This window comes from Bombina bombina, chromosome 2 (genome assembly GCF_027579735.1).
Source record: "Bombina bombina isolate aBomBom1 chromosome 2, aBomBom1.pri, whole genome shotgun sequence".
NCBI lineage: Eukaryota > Metazoa > Chordata > Amphibia > Anura > Bombinatoridae > Bombina > Bombina bombina.
In genome coordinates, this window is record NC_069500.1 from 176,081,825 (window position 1) to 176,106,563 (window position 24,739).

Below are 24,739 nucleotides of genomic sequence, written 5' to 3' on the forward strand. Positions count from 1 at the left end.
TCAGTTGTTATCTCTTAAAGTCAATTAAGGAAACATATGTAGCAGGAGTAGCCTTGAGATGTCGGCAATGTGCTTTTCCAGGTATTAGAAATATAAAAGCCTTAATTTTCAGAGCTAAATTACAAGAAAAGTATGCAAAATAAATATTAAAAGTATATTGTAAAGTTGTTTCATTATCCAAAACTAAACATTTTGGGCTAGATTATAAATTGAATGCAAAATATTGCTTCCACAACAGCGATATATGTGCTCAACTTAGTAATACCAGCACGCTTCCATAGGCTCCAATGGGAGCCTCGTTCTCATGCCTCGCTCTGATGCCATCGATATGTTGTAATAAAGGCAGCAGACTCGCGAAGTGCCGACCATGTGTTCTCCCATAGGAAATAATAGGGATTGTGGCTTCTGCAAAAGTCCACTGTCTTCACCACTTGTCGGCACTATCAGCAACTGTAACTACACCTACACTAGCTGCCTCACACTGTGAAGTCACTCCACTGAAAAGGTGGCGAGACAAACATGGCTGACACCCTACTCGTAACCTGTACAATGTATCCCAATCAAAGTGCAGGTTACTCCCATGGAACACCCAGCTAATTCCCACAGAACACCTATACCTATGTCACATTTTAGCTACACCCCCCTGGAACACCCAGCTATTCTCTAATACGGCTTACAACTTCGTCATGTCTTAGCTACACTCCCCTGGAATGCCCAGCTATCCCCCACAGATCGCCTACACCTACGTCATGTCTGCAATCTACCTGTACAAGTATACAAAAAATACCTCCCTATTATAACTATAGGAGTTATGTCACTACATTTCTATACAATGTTAAAATGATATTCACTGTCATGTATAATGCACATTATTTTAAGTATTGTATATAATTTTAAATGTAGTTATTTTTGCTTGTTCGTTTTATTATTTTTTTCAAAAATGTATCATTTAAATTATATATTTACGTTTAATATAATAAAACGAACAAGCAAAAATAACTACATTTTAAATTATATACAAAACTTAAATAATGTGCATTATACAGACAATGCATATCATTTTAACATTGTATAGAAATGCAATGCTACACTAAACTATTAACCCCTTATGTGCCCTCACCCCCAGCGTAAACTCAGCCCGCTACACTACTAACCTCATACCTGCCCTAACCTAATCACCTAACCACACCCCCAAAACTACTAACCCCTAAATCGTCACACCACCCCAACACAAACTACCCCTACACTACTTAAAGGTTCAACTACACCAACATTTTTATAGTTTAAAAAGCTAGATAATCCCTTTACTACCCATTCCCCAGTTTTGTATAACCAACATTGTTATATTAATACACTTTTTACCTCTGTGATTACCTTGTATCTAAGTCTCTGCGGACTGCCCCTTATCTCAGTCCTTTTGACAGACATGTATTTCAGCCAATCAGTGTAAACTCAATGGGAATGAGCGCAATGTTACCTATATGACACATATGAACTAGCAGTGTCTAACTGTGAAAAACTGTCAAAATGCACTGAGATAAGAGGCGTCCTTCAAGGTCTTAGAAATTAGCATATGACGAATACCAAGAGAACAATGCAAATTTGATGATAAAAGTACTTTGGAAAGTTGTTTAAAATTGCATGCCCTATCTTAATCATAAAACTTTAATTTTGACTTGACCATCCCTTTAAAGGGACAGTCAACACTAAAATTGTTATTGTTTAAAAAGATAGACAATGCCTTTACTACCCACTCCCCAGTTTTGCACAACCAACATTGTTATGTTAATATACTTTATAACATTTAAACCTCTAAATTTCTGACTGTTTCTAAGCCACTATAGACTGCCTCTGGCTAAAATGCAAGTCAATAGATAATAAAAAAAGCCATGTGATCATGTGTGCTTAGATACAAGGTAATCACAGAGATAAAAAGTATATTAATATAACTATGTTGGTTATGCAAACTGGGGAATGGGTAATAAAGGGATTATCTTTCTTTTAAAACAATAAAAATTATATTGTAGACTGTCCCTTTAACTAATAGCTAACCCCCCAGACCTCTCAGCTAACACCCTATAAGTTACAAAAAATAACAAACACTAAAATTACTGATAATAAAAAAACACAACCAAAAATAAAAAACAGTTATGCCGTATACTAAAACTAAAGACCCCTTTAAAGAAAGAAAAAAACACCCCAAAATAAAAACCCTATACTAACACTAAAAGTTACTATAGAAATAGCCCCTAGAATGGCTTTTTGTAGAACATTGCACTAAAGTGATTTAGCTCTTTTTCTAAAAAAAATACTACCCCATTCTACAATTAAAGTTACCCACCACCCCCCAAAAAAGCCTATAAAAAAAAAAAAGGGCATTTGGTAGCGCAGTGCCCTAAAAAAGCCCTATACTAAAAAAAATCCTAAATTTAAAAAAAAAAAAAAAAACTATTCTAAAAAAAGATTGGCCTGAAAAAGGCATTTAGGGCGAGATTACATATGCGGCGCAGGCTTCAGCGCAACTGCTGAAACCTGCGTCGCCTGTAATTTCACCTTGCACATCGGGGAATCACATATATGGCGCCGGCAGTTCATAAAGTGCCATAAGTTGGACAAACTAGCGATGTCCAGAAATGTGCGTAAATACAAATTTCTGGAGTCACTAGTGAGTTACAGAACGTTAGAAACCGCTGGCGCCTAAGGAAAAAAAGTTAAATCTCCCGTTAAAAGTCTAAAACGCCTCCCAAAAATAAACCCGACACGTCAAAACCCCTATATCCACCATAACCCCGATATCGGAACTAATAATAAATGTATTAACCCCTAAATCCGCCAACATCAACATCGCAAACTACATCATAAATGTATTAACCCCTAATCCGCCATTCACCCACATCGCAATCTACCTAATAAATATATTAACCCCTAATCTGACATTAACCCACATCGCAATCTACCTAATAAAAGTATTAATCCCTAATCCGCCAACCCCCCACAATGCAAAGTACCTATTAAAACTATTAACCCCTAATCCGCTATTAACCCACATCGCAACAAACATTATAAATCTATTATCCCCTAATCCGTCAAACCCACAATGGAACAAACCTAATAAATCTATTAACCCCTAATCCACCAAACCCCCACAATGGAAATAACTGATTAAATTACTAAACCCCCTAACCTAACACCCCGTAATTTAACCCCAATTACCTAAATTAAAAAATAATAAGTTACAATTAAAGTAACATTACTATATATTAGGGCCTTTTGTAGGGCATTGCCCTAAGTTAAACAGCTCTTTTACGTTAAAAAATACTAAGTCCCCCCTCTAACAGTAAAACCACCCAAACCCCCCAAAATAAAAAAACTAACACTAAAAATCCTAAACTACCCATTGCCCCTAAAGGAGTATTTGTATGGGCATTGCCCTTAAAAGGGCATTCAGCTCTATTACTGCCCTTAAAAGGGTATTCAGCTCTTTTAAGCGTGCCCAATAAATCCCTAATCTAAAAAAAAACAACCCCCAAAAAATAAATCCTAAATCTAACCCCCAAATAGGTACTCACCGTTCCTGAAGTCGGGCGAAGAAGGGCCTGGCGGGGTAAGTCTTCTTCCAAGCGGCCGACATCTTCTTCCAAGCGGGGACCTCTTCCTACTTCATCCAGGACTGTGGAGCCATGGAGCGTGGAGGATCCTCTTCTTACGATCGCCGCCGTACACTGAATAGTGAATTCAAGGTGCGCATTTAAATATGGTGTCCCTTGCATTCCTATTGGCAAATTCAAATCAGCCAATAGTATGAGAGCTACTGAAATCCTATTGGCTGATTTGAACAGCTCCATGGCTCCGCGGTGAACGGTGAGTACCTAGTTGGGGGTTAGACTTAGGCTTTTTTTTTGGGGGGGGGTTTAGATTAGGGATTAATTGGGCACTTTTAAAAGAGCTGAATGCCCTTTTAAAGGAATAGTCTAGTCAAAATTAAACTTCCATAATTCAGATAGAGCTTAGAAGCAGGCCCATTTTTGGTTCAGCACCTGGGTAGCACTTGCTGATTGGTGACTACATTAAGACACCAATCAGAAAGTGCTACCCAGGTGGTAAACCAAAAATGGGCCGGCTCCTATGCTTACATTCTTGTTTTTTCAAATAAAGATTCCAAGAGAACGAAGAAAAATTGATAATAGGAGTAAATTTGAAAGTTACTTTAAATTGCATGCGCTATCTGAATCATGAAAGTTTAACTTTGACTAGACTATCCCTTTAAGGGCAGTAAAAGAGCTGAATGCCCTTTTAAGGGCAATGCCCATACAAATGCCCCTTTAGGGGCAATGGGTAGTTTAGGATTTTTTTAGTGTTTTTTTTTTTTTATCTTAGATTAATTTAATCTTAGTTTTTTATTTTTTATTAATGTTAGCTTTTTTATTTTAATTGTAACTTAGTATTTTTTAATTTAGGTAATTGGGGTTAATTTAGGGGGTGTTAGGTTAGCGGGCTTAGTAATTTAATTTGTTATTTGCATTGTGGGGGTTTGGCAGATTAGGGGTTAATAGATTTATTAGCTTTATTGTGTTGTGGGTTAATGGCGGATTAGGGGTTAATAGTTTTATTAGGTTTATTGCGATGTGGGATAATGGCGGTATAGGGGATAATACATTTATTAGGTTTATTGCGAAGTGGGTTATGGCGGATTAGGGGTTAATACATTTATTAGGTTTATTGTGATGTGGGTTAATGGTGGATTAGGGGTTAATAAATGTATTAGGTTTATTGCGATGTGGGTTAATGGCGGATAAGGGGTTAATATATTTTATTAGTTATTGCGGTGGAGGTTGGCAGTTGACAGATAGATAGATAGATATTGCACATGCGTTAGGTGTTAGTTAATATTTTCAGCCAGTTACGGGAGATACAGTGCTCACATTTTCAGTGCAAGGCTTGCTGCGTCTACCTATGTGTGGCGAGGTGAAAATGGAGTAAAATTTCTTTATTTTCACTGCGTTTGTCCTTGCGCTAAATATGTGATACCGATTTGTGACGCGGTTCTATGTTAGCTTATGGGAGTAAAAATTGCGGGCAACGGGTGAAATATAAGCGCCGCATTTAAATGTGGCAGCATATATGTGATACCAAAACCGAGTAAAAACGATGTAATCTTGCCCTTAGTTGGGCATTGCTCTAAAGTGAGCATAACTCTTGTGCCCAATAAAAAAGCCCTATACTAGAAAAAAATCCTAAATTAAAAATAAATAAAAAAAGATGCCCTATGAGGAGCAGGGAATTTGGTAGGGCTTTGCGCTAAAGTCTAAGCTATTTTGCCCAATGAAAAAAAAAACAAAAAAAAAACTATACTTAAAAAATCCTAATCTAAAAAAACCTAACCTAAAAAAAAATCACTATCCTAAAAAAAGGATTGCCATAAGAAGGGCATTTTGTAGGGCATTGCCCTAAAGTTATTTCAGCTTTTTTGGGCTAAAAAACAACAACAAAAAAACAACTTCTAAAAAATTAAAAAACACCCCCAAAAAATCCTAATTCTAAACTTTAAAGTTTCTACTCACCCAACTTGACTCCGGCTCCTAGGTGATCAGCTTCAGCTGTGCTCTTTTCTTCATGGCAGTGGTCCTCCTACTACTGGGAGCTAGCTGAACACATAGGTAAATCAATGATATGAGGTATAAATGTGCAGCCACCAATCAGCAGCTAGCTCCCAGCTACTGAGCCTACCTAGGTATGCATTTCAACAATGGATACCAAGAGAACAAAGCAAATTAGATAACAGAAGTAAAATTTAAATTTGTTTTTAAATTGTATGCTCTATCTGAATCATGAAAAAAAATGTTTTTAAGTATTGGCTAAGTATTGGCTATACAAAAGCTGTGTAAACATATCCAGAATAAGAAATTACACTCCCAGTAGGAAAGATAAAAGTAATAAAATGGTAATTTTAAATGGTTCTATCTAAAGTATTGGGATTTGTTTTACAGACAGAAATACGTATGTTTGTAGAGAAAGTGATAAAATAAGGTTATTTGATTTCATTGCAAGCTCAACACATTTTGATGGATTGTGGTTTCAAGGAACAAATTGGCTATTTCATATACAAAAATAAACCTAAAGGAATGTTTCTAATACATGTTATACTCTGCAGCTGGTGTAACATATTACTAGAAACACATTATGGGAAAAACTATTTTACAGTGCACTGTCCATATAGGTATTAGTCATGTTTTCTCTGTCTTATCTAAATAGGGTAACATAATAAAATATTATTTTGTATTTTTTCCCCAGTGATTGCTTCTGTACTAAAAAATATTTATGTTGTTCTGATGTTTGTAGGGTGGGTCATTGTCCACATATAAAGCTGTGATAGTTTTTCAGCACGTGTGATAGACTATGAACAAGTTCTGCACTACAAAAATCTAAATACACAGCTTAGTTCATTCATATGCAGGAAACACATTTCTTCTCCTTTAAATGTGAAGCCAAGCAAAGGTTAATTGCAATTAAGTAATAAATGAAACACTTGAAGATTTACAAAGAAATGGTGGTCTGAGCCAATCAATGAGTTAGCTCATGTGATCTCACTTGTTAAAAAGCATTTGTTTGCTCCAGGGCTGCAGTTAGTTTGAAGCTGAAGTCTCACAAATGGCTGCAATTAGAACCAGGGTATTGGTAAATTATGTTTTATGCTAATGGAAGCAGATAGTATTGCTGTATGTTCTGTGACTGATATATTCTATTTTTTTATGTTCAGTTTCAGCACAATGGGACCTTCAGGTTTAATGTTGCTAAACTATCAGGTTTACTGCCTAATTGCTTCTATAGTTTGAAACTCATTGGAGCAGAGTTGGTCTGTCTAGTTCCACAATGTAAATGTGATTTTAAGCTTTCTGTATCCAAGTAGAATTCATCACTTTTGTTAGATATTCTTTATATAGGTTTACTAATGAGGTAAGTAAAGCTGTTGGTATCTGATACTGAAGTGTGTGTGTGTGTTCTCTATTGTCAGAACTTTTTTGTAGATGAAATTAAATCCAATGCTTCAAATGTATTCAGGGGTCTTTTTGAACTTTTATGTTCTGCAGGGACCGTAACCTGAGTGAGCTTAAAGGTACAGTAAAGTCAAAATTAAACTAACAATTCAAACCATGCATCTTTTAAATTTTACTTCTCTTGTCTAAGTTGCTTTTCTTTAATCTTTTTTGCAAAGCCTACTAAAAGAGGCTCAGTAGCTATTGGGAGTTACATGATTATTGGTGACTGCACATATATTCCTTTTCAATTCATTGGCTCACCTGATGTGTTGTGCTAGCTCCCAGTAGTAGCTGCTTAATTAAAGGCTACCAAGAGAATGAAGTAAATTGGAAAGTGTTTTAAAGCTGTCTCTTTAAACAGAAAAGAAACTATCTTATGATACAGCATAACTTTTTGACTTGGTTCTATTAATTTGCTTAGTTCTTTTGGTATCCTTTGTTGAAAAGCATTCATGAGGTTGAGCTAGCTGTTGATTGGCTTACCAATGTGTTCAGCTAGTAGTGCATTGCCACTCCATCAAAGATACCAAGAGAATGCACCAAAATTAATTGGAATTTACATAAATCGCCTACCTAGCACAACAGCTAGGAAATCATTTGATAAATGATTATGGGGTGGATATATATACTCTCATACAAACACACCTCAGTTTATGATGCTGAGGTTAGGTTCCAGAAGGAATGGTTGTAAATTGAAACCCATTTTTTAATGTAGGTCAATGGAAAGTGAGGGAGATCGGTTCCAGGCCCCTCTCAAAATTGTCATAAATAACACCTAATACATTATTTTTAAATATTTGAAATGAAGACTTTATATGCTAAACAGCATTATAAACCTAACAAAAAACATCACACAACACAGACTTCACTTGCATTTTTCTGCAAACAGTTCTTTCTATGCATTCCAATCTGGACTGATTTATAGACAGGAAGATCTTGTTCTTTTGAAATCTGCTTGATAGCTCAGGTCTGGTTAAACTGATTAATTTCAGCTTGCTTAGCTGCAACACAAACGGACAGCTCCACCTACTGGCTATTTTAATAAATGCATTGCTTCTCAATGCTTTTCAATAGCAGTCACATGCCTGGGGAAAAAAAGGTTGTTGTTCTGAAATGGTGTAAATTGATCCGTTGTAAAACGAGGGCCACCTGTACACACTTCATGATTGCTATTTATAGGTGTTAGGGTGACATCCCCTCTTTTTAAAACTACAAAATAGCTACTGCTGGGTTACTGAATATTTTCTTTTTATATAAATAGAAGCATGTTAATTCCACAATTAAAGATTATCTCTTTTTTTAAAAAAAAAACTGAATGTACTTGCAAGCTGTTAGTTTAGCAGTCCAGTGATATAGCCATTTAAAGGCACAGTCTACACTTTAGTCATTCTAAGTCTTACTTTCTATCTATTGGGGTTTTTGTAAAGCATGGCTACTCGCCTTTAAGGGTCTCAAGGTGCTTGGGGTTGCTGCAGTTCAGTCGAAGAGCCAGGTCTTGAGGTCCTTTCTGAACTTAGTTAGGGAGGTAGCTTGTCTGAGGTGCAGCAGGAGAGTGTTCCATGTCTTGGCTGCCAGGTGAGAGTAGGATCTGCCTCACGCTGTGGTCTTCTGATGCAGGGGATCAAAGCTGTCTGGCGGAGGTGTAGGTTACGTGGCGGTTTAAATATTCGGGACCGATGTTATGGAGGGACTTAACGTGTGGGTGAGAAGCTTCAACGTGATTCTTTTGTTGATGGGTAGCCAGTGCAGGTCTCGCATATGTTTGATGTGACATTGGGGAGGTAGAGGATGAGTCTGGCCGAGGCATTCTAGATGCATGCAATTTTCTAATTTACTCCTATATTTATATTTTTTTTTCTTGGTATCTTTATTTGAATGAAAGCTTAGAAGCTGGATAGAGCTTGCTGATTGGTGGCTACATTAAGACACAAATCAAAGTGCTACCCAGGTGGTGAACCAAAAATGGTCTGGCTCCTATGCCTACATTCTTGTGTTTTCAAATAAAGATACCAAGAGAAATTAATAGGAGTAAATATGAAAATTGCTTTAAATTTCATGCTCTATCTGAATCATGAAGTTTTAATTATGACTAGACTAGCCCTTTAAGGGCAGTAAAAGCTGAATGCCCTTTTAATTGCAATGCCCATACAAATGCCCCTTTAGGGGCAATGGGTAGTTTAGGGATTTTTTTTTTTTTTTTTTGTAATAGATTAAATCTTTTTAGTTACAAAAAAAGATTTAGTTTAGGGGGCTTAGTAATTTCATTTGTTTGCGTTGTGGGTTTGGTGGATTAGGGGTATGTGAAAGTTTTAACACAGAACGCATGTGCAATATCTACCCATCAACCCCCACTGTAGAGATATTATAGATAGAGATAGATATAAAAATCATGCACTCATAGGAGGCAGTGCCTACCCTGCCATATGTGGCCAAAGCTTTAATTAAAACAGTCCAAAAAAATAATTCCCCCCCCATGTAATGCTATGGAGAGGCAGGTACAGGAACGCTTCTCTCCATTGCAGTACGTGGGTCAAAGGAAAAGCTGTGCTGCAGCGCCACCTGTGTTCTGTCAATATATTGTCAGCAAAAATTGAGACCAATAGGAGGCACCCCTCTTGATGCCTCCTAGCAAGTGAAGGATATATATAGATTAATCAGGAGGATGCAGCGAGCAGGATCATGTGACAACTGGAAGCTGAGGTAACCTAAGAACAGATGACACCAAGCAGAAGAGTAAAGTAGTATTCTACATCTCTTGTGATTCACAAATTGTGTTCAGATACAGCTCATTAACAGGTGGGGACAGTAAGTGAGCATAACCCAATACTGACAGGAAGTCAAAGGGGCAATTCAAATTTAAATCCATAATTTAAAACCCAGAGTTTGAAGTTAAGTGTGCAGTGTCCACATTATTTATATTAAAGTTTGACATTGAATATTGCTAAGCCTCCCTTTTTCATGGTTATTTTAATTAATTGGGTACAAACTCCATATGTTATGTCTGTTCAGTCAGAGGATGCAGTATCTATTTTTATTTCTGTCTCCATTTATTTAAAGACTGCTGTTAACTTGTAATTCACAAATCATGAAAGCTGTTGCATTATGTGCTGCTTTTATACAAGTTTATATTAATAAAAAGGAGATAATGAGTCATATAAAAAATATGTAATTATTGCAGTTAAATGCTTTTAGAAATAATGCCACTGTAAAGTAACTGGTTAAACATAGTTAAAGGGAGACATTTAAAATTAAACTTTCATGATTGAGGTAGAGCATTCTATTTTAATAGACTTTTCTAGTTTATTTAGGTTTTGAGAATTAGCATCAACTGTTACTGGCCCCATGTCAGCAAATTAGTTTTTGAAAGGAATATGAGTCATAATTACCTTTCCATCATTCAGATAGAAATTGCACACAAAAAACTTTCTATTTTACTTTTATTATGTACTTCATTCTTTTGGTGTCCTTTGAAGAGCATACCTAAGTGGGATGTGCTTTTCTTGAAACCATATTGCAGCAGCTGTGTTGGCAGTATTGATAACTTGTCCTTTGTGTAAAACTTGTATGGTAAACTATTTCTATTTTCACAATACAGTAGTGTGTAGATTGTGTATCATTCTAATTGCTTAGTAACTGGCACTGTGCCACAGAATTGTGTGGGTGTCGGTGAGCAGAGTATGTGTGCTTTATTCTCCAGGTAATCAATACATTTCCAATGAGCTGGTGCTTTAGTGCAGTGTTTCTCAACCATGGTCCTCAAGTACCCCCAACATGCCAGGTTTTCATTATAGCTGAATCAGTGCACAGGTGAAGTAATCAGCTGATCAGTAACTCAGTGGTTACTAACTTGCTCTCACCATCACCTGATTATGTCACCTGTCCACTAGTTCAGCTATCATTTAAACCTGTCCTGTTGGGGGTACTTGCGGCCCTCTGTACATGTGTTTCTCTGGCGTATCATATCTAGTGCCTCACCAGCTTCTGACCTCACTGCGTTATATATATATATATATATATATATATATATATATATATATATATATATATATATATATATATATATATATATATATATATATATATATATATATAAAAATAAATAAATAAAACAGTGGGGGTTGATGGCTAGATATTGCCCATGCGTTCGGTGTTGGTTAAAACTTTCAGCCAGTTACGGTGCTCACATTTTCAGGGCAAGGCTTGCTGTGCCTGCCTATATGTGGTGAAAATGGAGTTAAATTTATTTTTGCCCAATAAGTCCTTGTGATACAGATTTGCAACACGGTTCTATGTTGGCTTATGGGAGTAAAAATTTTGGGGCAGTGGGTAAAATATATGCACCGCATTTAAATGCAGCAGTGTATGATACCAAAACAGAGTAAAAATCAGCGTAATGTAATCTTGCTCTTAGTTGGGCATTGCTCTAAAGTGAACATAACTTGTGCCCTATACTATAAAAAGATGCCCTATGAGGAGTAGGGAATTGTCCTGATAAGGGCATTTGGTATTCGGGACTGATGTTGTAGATGGCTTACACGTGGGTGAGAAGCTTAAACTTGATTCTTTTGTTGATGGGGAGCCAGTGCAGGTGTTTGGTGATGTGGCATTGGGCGAGGGAGGTAGAGGATGAGTCTGGCCGAGGCATTCTGGATGTGCTGGAGTCTGTTTTGCTTGTTGGTGGAGCCGGTGTAAAGTGCATTGCTGCTGACAAGGGCGTGGGTGACTGTTTTCCTGGTCTTGGTTGGGATCCACTAGAAGATCCTCAGCAGCAGGTGGAGTATGTGGAAGCATTAGATTAAAGGGACAGTAAAATTATGATGTCTAATTGACTTTAAACAACTTTCCAATTTACTTTGATTCCTTCTCTTATCCTTTGCAAGGTTTATCTAGGTAAGCTCCGGAGCAGCAAAGAACCTAGGTTCTAGCTGCTGATTGGTGGCTGCATCTATATACAAATTGTCATTGGCTCATAAATGTGTTCAGTTAGAACCAGTGGTGCATTGCTGCTCAGTGCTACTTCAAAGACTTGGACAAAGAGAATGAAACAAATTTGATATGAGAAGTAAACTGGAAACTTGTTTTCTTTCATGATTTAGGCACAACATGACATTTTTAAAGTTTCATGTCCCTTTAAGCTGCAGTTATAGGAAGGTGTGCAGGAGGATATCATGCAGCAGTTACAGTAAAAATTATTTTATGACGACTTTCTGTTCACTTTGAAATGTTCGCCAAGCTCTGCCCCTTGTAACATCACAATCTGGGCTGCATCTATGCACTCTACTGAATAGCATTGAGTCTGTTGAATCCCCCGCCCAACTAGTTAAAGTTTTAATGCAGTCCAGATTGAAGGCATAACAATCTGGACTGCATTAAAACCTTAACTAGTGTAAAAAACAAAACCAGAAACAAGTTAAATTAACAGTTTACTGTTACTGCTGCATGATATAGACGAGGTGCAGGAGGATACCTGCAACTTAATTTAAAGTAAGACTTGACTAAGATGTAGATTTTTTTTTTTTTTTTTTTTTTTTTTTATCTAGTCAAACAGAAATAAACAAGCAATTGCTAGGTAGAATATTGTGTGGTTAGTTGAGTCCTACACTTTCTTTAGATGGTGTAGTAGGGAAAAATATTTCATAGTTGGATATAAAACGTAGGAATCAAAGTACACTTCAGTTTATGTACTGTGCCTCTTTAAAAAAACTAAATGGTTTCCCTTGTTCTCCCTAATTCAATATCTTTTAATAAGAGTATGAAGCTGAACTCTGAGAATACTGCAGAGCCAGTCATGGCTCAGAAGGCTCTGACATCCCGACCAAGAAACACTTTGAGGGACATTGGGAACCAACTTGTGAAGACAAAATTGCCTGCAAACAAGGTAAGGATATTTGAAGACTTGATGTTATCCAGTGTTGATATAAGTCTTTGCTTATAGCATTCTATCCCCCAGAAAAGAAAAGCTGGAAGAAAACAAATTGCTGTAAAGCCAAATCAACCCGGTGTATTGGAGAAGGATAAGCCTAAGGTTTGATATGATCACTGTGGGCCCAAAGTTTCTTAATACTGGTGTAGACTGTCTCATTACACTTCCTGATTAGTGTCTGTCTGGGCACCCAAGGTCACTCGCTTAGAGGGGAAATATCTGGTTGCTTAGAACCCTTTCATGTGACCACAACATTTTTACTATAAAATAAAAGTGAATCATATTTGCTAGAAGTTTAGTTTATGCTTCTACTAGCAGCCATAAGGTTGCATGTACATATTTATAAAACTAACATTCATACTTTTATTTACACCATGGAAGGGTTTTTCAACCAGAATATTGGGTCATCCTGGAACATAACACTGGTGTTTTGGGGGAGGTTCTCCCCCTGAAAGTTCTGGTATTTGTGACATCTGTCATTTATTAGGCAGTTTCTCAAATATATTAAGCATGTTAAAGAGTTTAAAGTTGGTATGTTCTCTCCACTTATCAGCAATTCCCAGTGTCCATTTCTAGCAGCCCAATGGAAACTTCATGTCCTACTGAGATACCTCAAGCATTTTCCAGTATCATAATTCAGGTGAAGGATGTGGATTCTGAAGATGCTGAAAACCCCTTGTTATGCAGTGACTATGTGAAGGACATTTACTGCTATCTTAGAAGTTTAGAGGTATATAAAAAAAAAAAAAATTTTTGTAAAACTTGAATGAACTTTTCAAAGCTTTAACTTCACTAAACTATGGTTGATATAAAATTGTCAGTGGACAGCCTTTGTGTAAAGGGTTAACTGATTTAAAAACTGGCAAGGGCCTAAAGTCATAAAATGACGCCTGGTCAATTTACATCATAGGCTTATGTCATTTGAAGGGAATATTTATATGAATCTGTGGTAACTTTCCTTAAAATACTGAACCAATAGATATAATAATCCTTATCTCTATTGCAGTACCCCTTTGGTTTCAGAAAATTAAACATTGGCACCCCCTCAACACACAATTCAGATTTAGCAGTGCAAAATCCCTGAGGATAGAAAACATTTATTTAAATGAATTATTAATTTTTCACAGGGACTTTAAAAAAAGTTATCACAAGAATCTTCTATACTACATTTTATGTTAAATGGGCTTGATGTAATAGTTATCCATATCGTCTGGTTCATGTCACTTAGGAAATCTTAAACCCCGTTTGTACAATTTTAAGATTACAAGTAACTTTGCTTAGCATCTAGGCTAAAACACCCCAAATCAGTGGGGGCCCACTAGCATACTCCACTCTTTTCCAGCTATGGTAATCCAATCACCCCCACCCAAGGGGACAGTACTGCCCACTTTGGGAACCTTTAGGTTAAAAGAACATTAAATTAAACTTGCTCAATTCACATTGAGCATAAACTTAAGACTTTATATCAAATTTTCTTTAATGTCTTGGTATGCTTATCAAATCTTTAATTTTAAACATTGGTAGTCTGTTAACAGTGAAAAAAAGTGACAAGTGGGGGCTTTGTTGTAAATATTTGTTTGGTGTGTACATTGGTTTATCCCATTAGAAAAACTAATCTTTATAACTGCTTCTGTGACATTTCTGCTAATAAAAGCCTAAACATAACTTTACACCAGAGGTTTTTCTAGCCCAGAATCGCCTGATTGGTAAAACAGTGACAACTTTTATACTTTAGGTAACATCGTTTTATTGCCATAGTAATGGGCCTTATTGACCTTTGTTTCTGTCCTAGTGTGAATAGAAGAGAATCGTTTAGAGATTTATTTTAGTTTTCTCACATTTTAGGCACAACAAGTTATCAGACCCAACTATCTTGAAGGCAAAGAAATTAATGGAAAAATGCGGGCCATACTCATAGACTGGCTTGTGCAAGTCCATCTGAAATTCAAGCTGCTCCAGGAGACTATGTTCATGACAGTAGCTATACTGGATCGGTATCTACAGGTGAGTCAGTCATTGTAGGAAGCGTTAGTTTTTGTTTTTTCCCTCCAAAAAATATTAAACAACTTGTAATTAAAACTGACTCATTGGCTGCATCTGCTCAGGGCCAGCATTTCTGTGGTACTTTAACATCCTGTGGGGGTTAAAAGCAGAGTTTCTGTGTTGCTATATCATGCATGTACGTACATGATTTATATTTCCTAAGATGTGAACGTTTTCGGGGAATTAGCCCCTTCCTCAGACATACAAAAAACAAATGTGCATAAACCCACACCACACACCCTAATAACAGTACTGTCATCCAATCACATGCTCTCCAGGGTAGGGTGCCACCCACATAGTGACATCACCATCCTTAGCAACGTGTGAATGGTTACAATAGAAAAAAATAGATATACATTGCAGGATGAGAGATACATTGCAGGATGAGATACAATATAGTCAAACATATGATACATAGTACACACCACATAAATATTTATATGTATAAGTGAGTGTAGGAGAACAAGACCGTGGACATATGTAATCAAATATATCCGGTCCCAATTAGATATATGGAACTGATCCATTCTATGTAGCAGCCAAGTATTAAATGCAACTTTGAAATAGAGCCGCTGTAAATGACAAAGTATCGGGTCTGTGTATCAAAGCTAAGAACTACCTTCTAGCCTAGGGGGCCGGTGTCATGGTAACAAAGTTAAACAAAATATACAGGCAAGAAAAAGCTAATCAAATAGCGCCTAGGCAAGTAGATAAGCATGAGAAATGAGGCATAGTGGCCAAACATAAGAGCCAAAAATGTCTATTGTAACCATTCACACGTTGCTAGGGATGGTGATGTCACTATGTGGGTGGCACCCTACCCTGCAGAACGTGTGATTGTATGACAGTACTGTTATTGGGGTGTCTGGTGTGGGTTTATGCACATTTTTTGTATGTCTGAGGAAGGGGCTAATCCCGCAAAAATGTTCATCTTAGGAAATCACTGAAAAGTCTTGGTGAGTGCATTCTTTTGCTTGTTCAAGCATTTCTGTTGCACCCCAGGCATTTGTATCCTGTTATCTGGAGTGCGTTTGGATGGGGGGGGGGTTGGGGGGGATTTTTTTATTTTCTTTCATTACCATCTAAAATTGGTGCTCCCCCCCCCCCCTACACTGAGAAAACCCACCAGTTAAGCAAATCTACACAGCCTAGGGTTACAGACTGAGGAATTGGGAGCAGGGTACCTGGGTGCTTTAAATCACTTTACAAATGGTTGGCATGCAGACTCAACAGTTATTGTCTATGATGGGGAGAAATGTATGAATTTGCCATTTTGACTGACAGGAGAGCAATGTTCCCAAGAAGCTGTTGCAACTGGCTGGAGTAACATCCATGTTCATAGCATGCAAATATGAAGAGATCTATCCTCCAGAAATAGCTGATTTTGCCTCTGTGACTGATGATACTTACACCACAGCCCAGATCAGAAACATGGAAAGGCACATCCTCAGAGTACTCCAGTTTGACATTGGAAGACCCTTACCCCTGCACTTCTTAAGAAGAGCATCCAAAATAGGGGAGGTGAGTTAACAATTTGTGAAAATATTTCTAATATGCCCAATGTTTATTATCCATTCTGGCAAGACCTCTAGCCCTACAATCTAAAACGTCAATCTTTGAGGGGGGGGGTGTAAATGTGTAATTTATATGCTCTGCCAGGTTTCACTTCAACCTCAAGAGTTTGTCCTTTTTAGCCACCAGGAGATATTAAAACTCAATAGCACAAATAGTCATTGACTTGATCCTATTAACTCCAATCTATAGTCTCGCATGTATTTTCTAATTGACTTTTGCCTTCTAAACATGTTAAAGCAAAACTTGTAAGTTTCCATAAACTCTTTCCTCTTTGAAGAGCTTTTCTCACCCCCCCCCCAATATTCTATACAAGCCCCAGTAATGCAAATTCTATAACTAAATCTGCTTCTGCTTTAGACATTCTAGTCCAAAAACCAAACTCTTTGCCAGTTTCATTCTTAATAGCCCACTCACCAATGAATCACTGGTGGAAGGGAGGGGTTGCACGTGTACAAATGCACCGGCATGCAATGAAAGTTAGAGTTCAACATGATGGCACCCATGACTAGAGGGTGGTGGGGAATTAACTCAATGCAGTGCTTCTGAAATGTAAGCTTACTTAAAGGGACATTTGACTAATAAAGTAGGGTCAAGTCCAAAAAATTTCAGGTCTGAAATAGGGCATGTAATTTTAAACCACTTTTAAATTTACTTTTCACCAATTTTGCTTTGTTCTCTTGGTATTCTTAGTTGAAAGCTAAACCTAGGAAGTTCATATGCTAATTTCTTAGACCTTGAAGGCCACCTAATCAAAATGAGTTTTGATAGTTTTTTTTTTTTTTCAACACTAGAGGGCATTAGTTCACGTGTTTCATATAGATAACATTGAGCTCATGCACGTGAATTTACCATGGAGACAGCTCTGATTGGCTAAAATTTCAGTCTGTCAAAAGAACTGAAATAAGGGGGCAGTCTGAGGCTTAGATACAAGGTAATTGGAGGTTAAACATGTATAATTACTGTTGGTTATGCAAAACTGGGGAATTGGTAATTAAGGTTTTATCTCTTTAGAAACGACATTCTGGTGTTGACTGACCCTTTAATAATCCGTTAACTCACTCAATTCTGTCCATTTTTCTTTAAGTCAATTAATAATGGACTAACATAATATCCTTCACACCTAACAATTATATCCCATCCCTCTCTGCCTTTAATGGCATTCACTCCATGATTAAAATGTATGTTTATATGGTCAAAATACTAAACCCTGCCCCAACAATTCTAAGCGCCTTTAACATTTGTTAAATTACAGAAGTAAAATTTGTAACTACAGTGGATTAAAAATTAATCTTGAGCTTTAGATTGTGAAGCTAGCAGTTGCGTGCTTCCAATGACTAGGCCTACAAATAACTTTCTCTATAGCATGCTTATCAAACCCATGGGTTGGTTTTTGCAGGTGGATACTGTACAACATACTTTGGCTAAGTACCTGATGGAGCTGGTTATGGGTGACTATGATATGGTTCACATCCCTCCATCACAAGTAGCAGCTGCAGCTCTCTGCCTAGCTCTGAAGGTTCTAGATGGTGGGGAATGGGTAAGTGATTCTGAGGTCTCCAATGGTCTGGGGAAGTTATGACGTAAGATGCACTGTAGTATGGTGCTGGGTTTTTTTTTTTTTTTTACTAACTTTAACTATTTTCAGACTCCTATACTCCAGCATTACATGGATTATACTGAGAATTCGCTTGTTCCTGTAATGCAGCACATAGCAAAAAATGTTGTGATGGTGAACAATGGACTAACAAAGCATTTGGTAAGTTGTTTTTTTTTTTTTTTTTTTTGTTTTGTTTTTCCCCCTTCCTGACCCCTCCGGCTGTGTATCCAAAGAAAAAAATTTTAAAATTCTTTCTATGAAAGAAAAAAATTAATAGTTTGTGTCCCTTAAGTTTAAGCTACTTTCTAATTTACTCCTATTTTTCTTCATTCTCTTACTATGTTTATTTTAAAAGCAGGAATGCAAATCTTGGCAGCCAGCCCATTTTAGGTTTAGCACCATGGATAGCGCTTGCTTATTGCTGACTTACATTTACCCACCAATAAGCAAGCATAACCCAGGTTCTCAACCAAAAATGGGCCAGCTCCTATGCATTACATTCCTGCTTCTTAAAGGGACTGCATACTGTAAAATAGTTTTTTCCCTTAATGTGTTTGCAATTGCTTTTTTTTTACCAACTGCAGAGTAAAAAAGTATGAAAATTAGCTTTTTAAGGCTTATTTGTGTATATTAAAGCTCTGATTTTGTATTTTGAAGCCACAACCTAATAAAATGGGTTGAGCTTGTAGGTATAATCGGATCTCATTACTGTATCACATTGTGCACATATACCTGCTTCTTTATCTTATATCTGTCCTTAAAACAATCACCAGTACTTTGAGAGAACAATGGAAAATCAACATTGTATTACCTTATCTCTGCTATATCCGACTGGGAGTGTAATTTCTTCTGCTGGCTGTGTTTACAAAGCTTATCTATAGCTAGTACGCGCGGCCACAAACTTTCTGAATAGGTGGGGATACCACATACTAAATCAACAATTTCAAATGCCAATATAAGGGTAAAGGAGCTACTTGTAAACAATTGAATACACTCCAGCAGGTAAAGTGGATCATTGGGAACAAATTAAAGGGGAGAAATATTTTGAGTAAACTGTCCCTTTAAATAAAGAGCACAAGTGAGTAAATTAGAGCATGCAACTTTCTATCTGAATCATAAAAGAGAAAATTTGGGTTTAGTGTACCTTTGAATTGCTAATATCAAAGGCTTGCCCAAATGAATTGCTGAGTAATGTTAAACTGCTTTCAAAGGTTAAAGTTTAATCCCTTTTCTTTCAGACTGTCAAGAGCAAATACACCAGCAGTCGTCACATGAAGATCAGCTGCCTTCCACACCTAAAGTCTGAGTACTTGCAAGGCTTAGCTCGCTCTGGGTGTGAATGACTTGGATTCCATGAGGGACTGTGCTAAAATGTACATTTTTGCGCTTTATGGTTTTAACGCAAACAAATCTTAGTGTGAATTATCAATTTTATAACTTGCATGTGTCTACTTTAGCTTTGCAATATTAAATTAATGCTCTTAATGTCATTTTTATAGTTTTAAATAAAGCTCTTATATAAAATGTGTTTTTTTTTTTATTTTTTAAAACTTTTGACTACATGCATGGCTTGGCACCTCATATTTGGCTGCAGTGTTGGCAATGTACTTTATTTTAATTTTTTTTTTTTTTTTTTATCAGGAGTATGAAAGTAATAAATTCAAATTTTTAGAGTAAAATTTTAAACTTCTTTCCAATTCACTAACAAATCAAAATGTGCAGTTTCTGTGGCACAGCTCCTACTGAGCATGTGCAAGAATACAGTGTATGCATTTTGTGATTGGCTGATGTCTGTCTTGGAGCTTGTAAAATATATAAAAATCTACTACACATTTGAAATTCAAACCTACATGCTTTTTGTATTTGTCTTTCTATTATGTATTTTGCAATTCTGCAAATTTATTTGGTTTTCCAGTCTGCTGACAAAGTGCATACTGCAGATTCACAAGCTAACCTTGCTGCATCTGTCCTTAAAGTGATATTAAACTGCTCTTTTGGTAACTTTAAATATTAAGTGTGTATATATAATTTTATTCAGTGGTCCAGCTGTGATTTCCCCCCCCCCCCCCTGCATTGTGAACAAATTGTGATTACATTTGTGTTGCTTTCTCTGGGCTTATTTAGCTCTTAGCAGAAATAGGACTTACACCTTAAAGGGACATTATACACTTTTTCTTTGCATAAATGTTTTGTAGATCTATTTTTATAGCCCATGAAGTTTTAAAAAAAAATAAAAATAAAAAATGGGTTTAATGTTTAAATATTCAATTCTTCCAGGCCTTGGTTCATATATAACCTTCAAGTAGATTGACTGTTCCATTCTGTGATCTCCCAGGAAGCTTTATTGGAATCGGTTTGAACCATTAGTTTGGGGTTTTTTTTTTTTTTTTAATTTAGGACAGTTTTTGGTAGCTATTACATTTGCTTGGTGAGCTTCTGAACACCAGGCCAGGATTCCTACCCAAGTACTCTGGCTTTCATAAGAATCAGGACATTTTTCGAAAATAAATTTTTATTATGACTAAGTGCTCATTGAGGGAAGGAAACTAGTCAGGCTAGTTGTGCTATGTACCTTTTGCTTTTATTCATGCTTCAATAAAGTCAGTTATTTTTACAGCCCTTTTTGGTGCCTTTCATTGTGTGGCTGTTTCTCATGATTTTGTTTACTTGTTTTGACTGCTTACAGCCTGCACTCCCTTAGCTGCTGTAGTATTGTGGACTATTCCACTCTCCAATCTACCCGTGACAATGTAGCGGCAAATAGAGTGATCGAGGACTATTTTTGTTTTTTGTGGGTTTTTTTTGTTGGTTCAGAAGGTCAAGGTAAACTGTTGTATCATCTGGATATTCGTCGTTTGCAGATTTTAAGAGGACAGTCAATCTGCAAGTCAGATCGCTTGGGCCTAGAATGGGTCAAGCTCTTAAGTCTAACGATAGCTCAAGCTATCATCAGAGCATACAAGCAGAGGAGTGATTAGGTTCAAGAAGGGCTGAACTTTTTTTTTTTTTTCTTCCCATGACTCGGAGCATGCAATATTAAGTAACTTTCTAATTTACCCCTATTAATTTCTTTTATCTTGCTATGTTTATTTAAAAAGCAGGAATGTAAATCTTAGGAGCCGGCCCATTTTAGGTTCAGCACACGGGGTAGTGCTTGATTATTGGTGGCTACATTTAGCCACCAATAAGCAAGCACAACCCAGGTGTTGAACCAAAAATGGGCCAGCTCCTAAGATTTACATTCCTGCTTTTTAAATAAACATAGCAAGATAACACAGAAATTAATAGGGGTAAATTAGAAAGTTGCTTAATATTGCATGCTCTGAGTCATGGAAAAAAAATTAGTTTCCATTTTAAGCCCTTCTTGAACCTATTCACTCGTCTGCTTGTATGGCCTGTGCCTAGGGCAGCAATTTGACATGCTGCCAGCCAAAACTAATTTCAAGGGTTGACAGGCATCAGGCTCATGGTACGCAAACCTTTTGTTTAAGACAGATGAGACTCAGCCCATAACATACATTTTTTTTTTTCTAGGCTCTTGAAACCGCTCACTTCCTCAAGTTGAGTCGTTACCTTAGCCCATCCTTGCTCAGGCATCACCTTACAACAAGTAGCTCTTCAGTAGTAGACACGTCAGCGCTGATGTCAACATACATCATTGACTGCCATCGTTAACTCCCTCAAGGTATGGGAGTTGGACTACTATGTTATGACTTTTGCAGCTGCCATTCTAAGGGCCAGCAGTGCTCCACGATAATTACTTAATTTGTTTAGACAACTCTAATATCAGGCTAGCCTAGGCAGTTTATGTTTTGCAGACGCTCTGCTTATGAGTTTTTACTATATTGGGGTTTGGAGCACAACATAAGGTTTAAAAGTGTCTGAGTGGGAATATCTTGTATGTGAGGGCATTTTTGTATTTGTATGGGCTACTGTCGCATTTAACTGGTATGTGATGGCCTAGTAGAAATGGCTCACTAAACTACTGGGAACAGTTATTACAGCTGATTACTGCCACCAATGGAAAGCAGTCTTATCGCCTCTCCCGTCTCTCCTTCATCTGCAATCCTTCTCAACCCCTCTTCAATTATCTTCCTTGCTTTTCCCCCTCTATTCTCATTTACTTTGGAAAATACCATGAAAATAGAAAGAAATGTTACACCCTGAACAAAAGCTTTTATAGCTAAAAGGGCTGCAGAATTTTGAGTGCCTATGGCAGCACAACACCTAAATACGACACAGCTAATACATATTTCTATATGAAAAGAACCAAAATGTTACTAAAACGGTTAGATAAATAAAAATGTTAAAATGAAATCTGCAAGAATCAGATATAGCATATAATTTAACATTGTTGACAATGAATACACATATATACACTAGGGCGAGCCAGCTGGTGATTGGTGCCTGCATACATTTCTCTTGTGATTGGCTAACTCGATGTGTTCAGCTAGCTGCCAGTAGTGCACTGTTCTTCCTACAGCAATGGATAACAAGAGAATTAAGAAAATTTGATAAAAGTACATTTGAAAGTTAATTGTATGTTCTATCTGATTTATGAATGAAAAAATTTGTTTCCTGCCCCTTACTAAAAACTAGATTTTATAAATAAAGGTTTATTATATTTTTCAGATGAATTGAAACTGTAGAAAAGAGTTAGCAAAAGTTCAATAAATCAATGTTCTATTTTTAGCATCTATTAGCCCCTCAATTGCAACATCTTTTATAAATGTTTGCAACTTTTTAGTGGCTTTTTGTAAAGTCTAAAAAAAAATGCAGATTTTGAAACAAATAGCTTTATTTATGAGAAAACCATATTTAAATTTGGCATGCTCATTTGTTTTAGCTTTTTTTTGGTGGGACCCATAACAATCACCTAGATTACGAGTTTTGCGTTATGGCTGTGCGCAAATAGCGTATGTTTATTGCGCTCTTTGTTGCGTAGGTATTACAACAAGTATGGAAAGAATGTTACGCATTGTGTTAACATGAATACCGTGTTTATTTCACTTGTGTATTCACGACCATGTAATGGATGCCCCCATAGAGATCAATGGAAACAGAAAAACAGATTTTTCATCTAATATTCTATCGTGAGAACTGCACATTGCTCTGTCACATTACCTATACAACTTAATGGACAGAAAGAATAATCATGTCAAATTTACAAACCACAATCGCTCACACAACATGGCATATTCGCATTCAACAATCACAATAATTTACAAATACATAACATTTACACAAAACGAGGATTTAACAAATATGTTTGGATCTGCATCACGGAAGAAAAGAACAAATTAAACACTTATACACAAACGAAACATTTGCATTGGCGATTAGGAAAGATTTTAAAAAAAATATTTAGAACAGGTAACAAATACGATACGATCAAAAATTATAATTTGGATTTTGCAATAATAAATTATGATAATGTTCTGTAATCAATCACTGACATCGCATTATACACATTCCTTAAAAACGTGGATTCAGAAACTCAATCTGAGCATGCATAAATTCAAACTACTCAACATTGCACACATACAAATCTTCACAACAGCACACCTGTACCTCGTTTACTTTGCAAACCGGTACATCATTAAGCATTTACCTAGGGTATATAAGCACTCGCTGAACATAAATACCTTGACTGTATTGCTTTTTCAAGACAGGTACAGGTCTAGGCGTCGGAGGTCAGAAATAGTGAGAGATAGTGTTTTTCATTCCTTACATATAGTTAAATATTTACTTTCATTTACACGCAAACACATTCTTTCCTCTCTTGATATCTCTCCCTCTTTACTCAACCAGATTTCCAACTGCCTCTCTGCAATTTCCTCTTGGATGTCTTCACACTACCTCCAACTCAATTTGTCCAAAACTGAGCTGCTTATTATCCCCCCCGCTTACCAAATCCTGCCGTTCACACCTACGCAACATTTCCAGAATTCGTCCCTTCCTTAATCAAAAAACTACAAAAATACTTATTCATTCTCTCATTTTGTCACGCATTGATTATTGCAATCTACTTCTAAATGGCCTTCCAAAACATTGCCTCTCCTCCCTCCAATCTATTATGAATGCTTCTGCTAGACTCATCCACCTAAGTTGCCAATCTACATCGGCTGCTTCGCTCTGCCAGTCTCTACACTGGCTCCCCATACACTCCAAAATACAATTTAAAGTATTAACCCTAACTTTCTAAGCACTCAACAGTCTAACTCCTAACTATATTTCCTCTCTCATCGTGAAATATTCCCCATCCCGTCGTCTTCGATCAACCTCTAACCTACGTCTCTCCACTCCTGTTATCTCTACATCCCACTCCCGTCTCCAAGACTTCTTACGTGCTGCTCCTGTCCTCTGGAACTCTCTACCCCGCTCCATAAGACTGTCTCCAACCCTGTATAGATTGATGCTCCTTGAAAACCCACCTATTCAGAGAGGCTTACCATCTCTCCTCCATCTCTCTTCCTAACCAAACTAATACATGAACTGCCTGACTCTCTGCTGCAACTACAACCGATGTGACAAACTACCCCCAACCTTATGTCTCTGCACCAT

At 36.9% G+C, this 24,739-nt stretch overlaps 1 protein-coding gene across 1 annotated transcript; it reads left to right on the forward strand.

Annotated features, from left to right (window-relative positions):
• The first annotated feature begins 6,648 nt into the window (after positions 1-6,648).
• On the forward strand, positions 6,649-21,850 carry LOC128646894 (G2/mitotic-specific cyclin-B1-like). Its single transcript, XM_053699700.1, has 11 exons — positions 6,649-6,669; positions 12,787-12,915; positions 12,988-13,062; positions 13,514-13,690; positions 14,806-14,964; positions 16,288-16,524; positions 17,975-18,115; positions 18,224-18,334; positions 19,414-19,508; positions 19,817-19,826; positions 21,710-21,850. The coding sequence occupies exons 1-11, from the start codon at positions 6,649-6,651 to the stop codon at positions 21,848-21,850; spliced, it is 1,296 nt and encodes a 431-aa protein (XP_053555675.1).
• Positions 21,851-24,739: the final 2,889 nt, after the last annotated feature.